This window comes from Sturnus vulgaris, chromosome Z, assembly GCF_052056855.1.
Source record: "Sturnus vulgaris isolate bStuVul1 chromosome Z, bStuVul1.hap1, whole genome shotgun sequence".
Taxonomy (NCBI): domain Eukaryota; kingdom Metazoa; phylum Chordata; class Aves; order Passeriformes; family Sturnidae; genus Sturnus; species Sturnus vulgaris.
This window is the reverse complement of record NC_142283.1, coordinates 7,004,405-7,009,807: the sequence shown is the minus strand read 5'-3', so window position 1 is coordinate 7,009,807 and position 5,403 is coordinate 7,004,405. Positions and strand designations below refer to the sequence as shown.

Below are 5,403 nucleotides of genomic sequence, written 5' to 3'. Positions count from 1 at the left end.
GATGAGATTCAGGAGACAAAGCTCCAGGATGAGGAGGACCCCTGAGCAGGATGTGCTTACTTGGCAGGTGGCTTTTGTTTACTTGCAGGATCAGCCAAGCTAGAGGGAAACTGGGCTGGGCTGCGGAGAAGCTGCTGCAGGATTCCGAGCTGGGCTTTTGTGGAGAAAGGAACATCCTGAGCTCCTTAGTGGATGCCTCAGGCCAGAAAGGAACAATAGGGGTGAGGCAACCAGGCAGAAAGGGCAGTGTTTGGTTTGGTCTGAGGATGTTTTCCTTCCAGGAGATAAAGTGCTGCTGGAAGGGTGGCACAGAGCTCCCAGAGAGGAGGTGAACCTCCCTGCCCTCAGTTATCTCTGGTTCTGAACAATGCCCCATGCTGGGAAGTCAGCATGGACAGCATTGCTCTGGGCTGCCTGGGTCAAATCTCCCATTTTTATGGAGATCTTCAAGCCTTCTGCCAAACAAGGGGACATAAAGGAGAATGGTGTAACTCAGGGCACTGGAATTTCATGAAACCAAAACTCCATGAATTATATGTAAGTCCTAAGCAGGCAGCTTAATGAAGTATCCTGCCCTGGGAACTGCAACCAGGTTTCACTGATCAGTGTCTTCAAGGACCAGAAAGTGAATTTGATCTTTAATAATGAAATAAACTCGCCTGCATCTGATCAAATAAATACTTTCTCTGTACCATTTGTGATTAGCATCATGATGAACTGGGACTCATGCAGTGCCTTTCATTGTTCCTGTGTCCATTTAAAAAGTTATTCACTCAGATTCTGAAGTCCCTTACTTCAGTAGACTCTTGCCCTGGCTCTACCAGCAGATTGGTTTTCTTGCACTTGTAATGTTTAGAAACAGGACCAAACAGGAAATAATCTACTTTCAGTATATATGGAAACTTCCTTTCTTTATAGTGGGCAGAAACAAGGTCAATGCACAGAAATAGTATCCCCACTCCAGCAATATGATCTAAAAAACTCGTCCAAAATGTGGAAGTAGGTAGAAATTGCAAATAGGTTCTACAGAAAAAGCTGAGCTAAAAGGAAAAATGTTTTTGGATGGGAGTGAAGGAAGGCAGGAGAACAAGGTCTAGTTCTATATTTTTTTCTTAATTCCATGACGATGATAACTATAATAACTAGAACAACCCCTGCAAGAGATTATTAGAATTTAGGCTCAGCACGTATATTAGCATTTAATGCTGCAAAAAGATGTGCAAACATATCCAGAAGAAACAGAACATGTCTTCATCTACTGGCTGCCCTTCAGCTAACAGGATTTTGTTAGTTAGATATTTGAGCTACTGGACTGTTTGGACTCTGCTCCAAAAAACCAAATTTGCACACAGGGAGAAACTGCAGCGTTCAAACAGAGGTCTCTGATTTGGCAGCAACAAACAGATTTCTCTCTGTAGTTTAGCAGTGAGGCACATAATATCTGCTGAAGTTATGATACTGCAGACAGCAGTTCTTCTCCTGAATGTTGCAGGCTGGAGGTGTTTCTTACACTGAAGCTGATGCAGCAAGCAGGACCCAAGGTCTGACACAGGCTGTCCCCTCCTGGTCTCAGTTCAAGGCACTGCCCTCCACCTCCCATTCAGGTTTAACTGTCTGATGGGTCTGACTGTGGATACAAGACAAAAATTCACTTTGATTCTTCCTTAGATGGGAGAATAAAAAAGATCGTAAAAACTAAAAACTTTTAAAAAAACCAAACAAACAAAACAAAAAACCAAAACCAAAACAAAAAGCACAAACAAAAACAAAGCAAACAACAACAACAACAAAAGCTTAAAAAAAAATTTTAAGCCCACCCAACAGGAATTTATTAATTCCAGTGGCACTGGCAGCTTATTACAAGACTCCCTACTGTAGACAGCCAATTCCAATAGGAGGATTCTAGACTTGCTTACAAGTGCTCTGAGAGCAGAGACCTGCCCAGAGTTGTTCAATCACACTTAGGCCAAGATGTATTAGTAATGCCATTAATATTATTTGACATATTAATAATGCTAATAAACATTTTGAGTAACACTTTTGGTATAAAGATAGGAGGGGAGGGTCATCTGACATTTGTGTGTGTGCAGGGCCCATCTAATTTTTCTTTGAATACAAAATTTATAACCCTGGCAGCTCAATTCAGCATTTCAGGAGGAAAACTCAAATAACTTGTAAGATCATCTGCTACCCTCTTGCTCTCCTTAATGTTAATGGGGTCACAGCTTCCCTCCCCTGTTGCTCATTTCCCCTCTGCTCTGTTTATTATCTGTCCATCCCTGTAAAACTTTTCCATGCTCACAACCACAGCTCCTCCTCTGTGCCCAGCACAGTTCCATCTGGTGTTTCTAGGATTTCCTCCCATGCAAACAGTGGTGAGATGTCCCATCAGGTGACTTCTGCACATTTTTTTTTTGTGCCAGAACGCTCCTGTGGCTCAGTTTTATTTTTGTTTTGAGTGTTGATACGAGAGGTCTGACTAAAGAGGGACCTTTCTGCAGATTTCAGCCCTTCAGGAAGCAGAGGGAGGACCGAGCCAGATTTCTCTTGGAGCTGCACAGCAATAGGGTGAGAGAATGCAGCAAGCTGAGTTTTGCCTACACATGGAGGAAAAGAAAACACTGGAACAGAGACCTTACATTCTCATGTGACCTTTCCTCTTGGTTTTAAAACTTTGACTTGTCAGGACTTGGTCAAACTGACTTAACTGAGTAAGGTGCTGGAATATCAGATGGCCTCCAGAGCTGCCTTCCAACCCAAATTATTCTGTCACTCTGTATCTACTTATTATCTTACATATTTAGGCTACTGGGGTTTTAGAGAACACAATGATATTAAAATTTTGTCAACAGACTGCACAAATGAATAAATAAACATACTTTCTTCCTATCTTGGTGTTAAAGAAGTTTTATCTAAGGCTGAACAACACTAATTCTATTTTACAAAAAAAAATGCAGGCTGATACTAAGTGTGGCTTTCGAACAATGTACTTCAGAAATATCAGAAATATCTTCTGCAGCAGTTTTTGGGGTTATTTTCCAATTACAAATGCTGAAAGAATCAAAGGGAATGCATTTTGTTGGTATCTGTGGTTTGCAAATCAAATCATGTTTGGTGTTTTTTCTCAGTGACTGTTGGGTATCTTTGTGGTTTTCTGCTTGGCTTTTTAAAAAATGCATACAGAGGGAATATAGCCATAGTAAATTACTGTTTCTTCCATAATTTTCCATGCACTCTCATTTCAGTGGGAAATGGTAACAGAAGTGAAGGGCTGCCCAAGAAATGACAGTGAGACACAGGGTTTTAAAGACTCTAAACATGTGTTTGCCATCTTAACTCCTCATTCATTTGCTCTCTCTGGTTAATTTTAGTGTAACCTATACTACAAAGATACAAAATATATTAATTAATTAGCTTCTGCTTTAATTCCTGTAATAGAAACTGACCCAGCATTGTCTTTGAAAGTGATTTGCCCCATATTTACAATGATAAGACATAAATCATATTTTTTTATCGTGGTGAGGCTAATTGAAAATGTTGCTAGGTAAGTTTTCCAAAACTTGTAGATTGTGGCATAATAAACCCCTGGCTTGCATGCGCTGAGAAATTGTTGGGATGTAACAAATGGTGATACTCTTGTTGCTTTTCTTGTCTCCCATGGAGAAGAATCAGGACATTGTGGTCGTTGGAGGTCTTGATAAAACACATTAAACTCTGAGGAAGAACACTTACTGACTTCAGGACTGCATGAGCAGGAACAACAATCCCAATTTTGAATTTCTTATGCTCCTGCTTAATTTTTGTTTAATTCAGATGTTCTTAAAATTAACATGGTCTCAAATTATTTATAAATCCCCTCAATCTTAAAGCTTTGTTTCCTCCCCCCTCTCTTTGAATAGAAGAACAGGCAACTTTGTAAAAAAATAAAGTACATAATTTATGGCATTCCATCAGAACAGAGAGGATAACTCTCACAAATTGCATGAAGCTGAGTGACTGGTTCCCAAAGATTCCCTTTTTTTTTTTTTTTTTTTTAATTTGGTGGAAGCCATGCAGAATAACACCAGATCCCCCCACCCCAACAATCCTGTGGGAACCAGTGCTCCAGCCCTGGGCAGGAGAATGGGCAGCCTAAAACCCTGGCCAGACCAAAGCAGCAGACAAATCCCTGGAGAGCAGCTTTTCCATTCAGGCAAGCCTGAGGAAAGGAATATCTGCACAAAAGCAAATTTACTTTGCTTGTGGGTGTTTTGTTGGTTAATACCAGCCAGGACACAAGAGCCGTGTCTCTCCCAGCCCAGGTTTCCTTTCAGTCTGACCTCCTGTCACATGGCTGGGATAGTCTGATGTTGCCACGGGTTGCCATGGCAATGACAATGTGATGATGATGGCATGTGTTCAGCATAGCCAAATTTGAACCTAAAGAGAGCAGTGACTTGGAGCTCTCAAGCCTGAAGAGCAGACCTGGTTATAGCTCCATGTCTTTTCTTGGGAGTCATGGAAAAAGTCCTTAAATGCAACTCTCTGTGAGTGTATTAGCTGTGAAAACCAGCATGGATGGATGAAAATAATTTCTGCTCACTGTAAACATCGTCTCATGAAGCTGAGTGCACACCCACGTGAGGAGAGCTGAGAGAAGGGAAAAGCTACGAGGAAAACAAGAAGTCTCATCCATCTGCAGTTCCCTCTTGCTGATGCACATTATATTCCTTAAGCATAAGCAGATTCCTGTGTGTCGCTGTGTGTTATCAGTTTTGGTCTCTGCACTTTCCTAAGAAAATAACTACTTCCAGTTGCTGCAGGCCTGTGTGACATGCTATGCAGAGCTGCAAAGCACCATTAATAAATTATGGCTGTCACCAACTTCTCTGTCTAAACAGGACTGTTACAAAAATAAATTAGCACTGCCCTTGAGCGCTTCGAAGAGTAAACATCTCACACATGACTTTGCTAATGAAAAGAGTGAGACCTGTGCTCCACCACAGCCAAGCCTACACAGGCAATGTGTTTGTGACGAGAGAGAACAGCCACTGCTCCGAACAACTACGGGGAGATAAAAGGTCCTGGTCCAGGAAAATGAGGTTCAACCCAAGTGCTTTAGAGCCACTTCCACCCCTGTTAATTTGGGTTAGGATCAAGGACTCAGCTGGATCTCAATCAGATGAGCAGTTTAAGGCTGTTTTGTAACTATCCTAACGTTTCCTGGGGAGAGATCAAACATCCAAAACTCCCCCTGCTCCTGATGTGTAGTCAGATGGGGATGCCTGAAATGAAGCAGCTCTGAACCTCACCAATCACTATGTGTGAGTTGTCTCATATTGCAAGAATTGTTGCTTTATCTCTAGCTGTGTAGAAAACAGCTCCAACTTTGGCTGCAGGAGCAGCACTTGGAGAAGTTCTATC

At 41.7% G+C, this 5,403-nt stretch overlaps 1 protein-coding gene across 1 annotated transcript in view; it reads right to left on the bottom strand.

Moving 5' to 3' along the window:
- Nucleotides 1–348: 348 nt before the first annotated feature.
- The window catches only part of LOC148219637 (uncharacterized), a 7,097-nt gene continuing 2,042 nt past the window's right edge, over nucleotides 349–5,403 (bottom strand). The window contains 1 exon segment of the mRNA XM_088156442.1: nucleotides 349–455. Coding sequence (XP_088012568.1) covers nucleotides 349–455 — 107 coding nt within the window.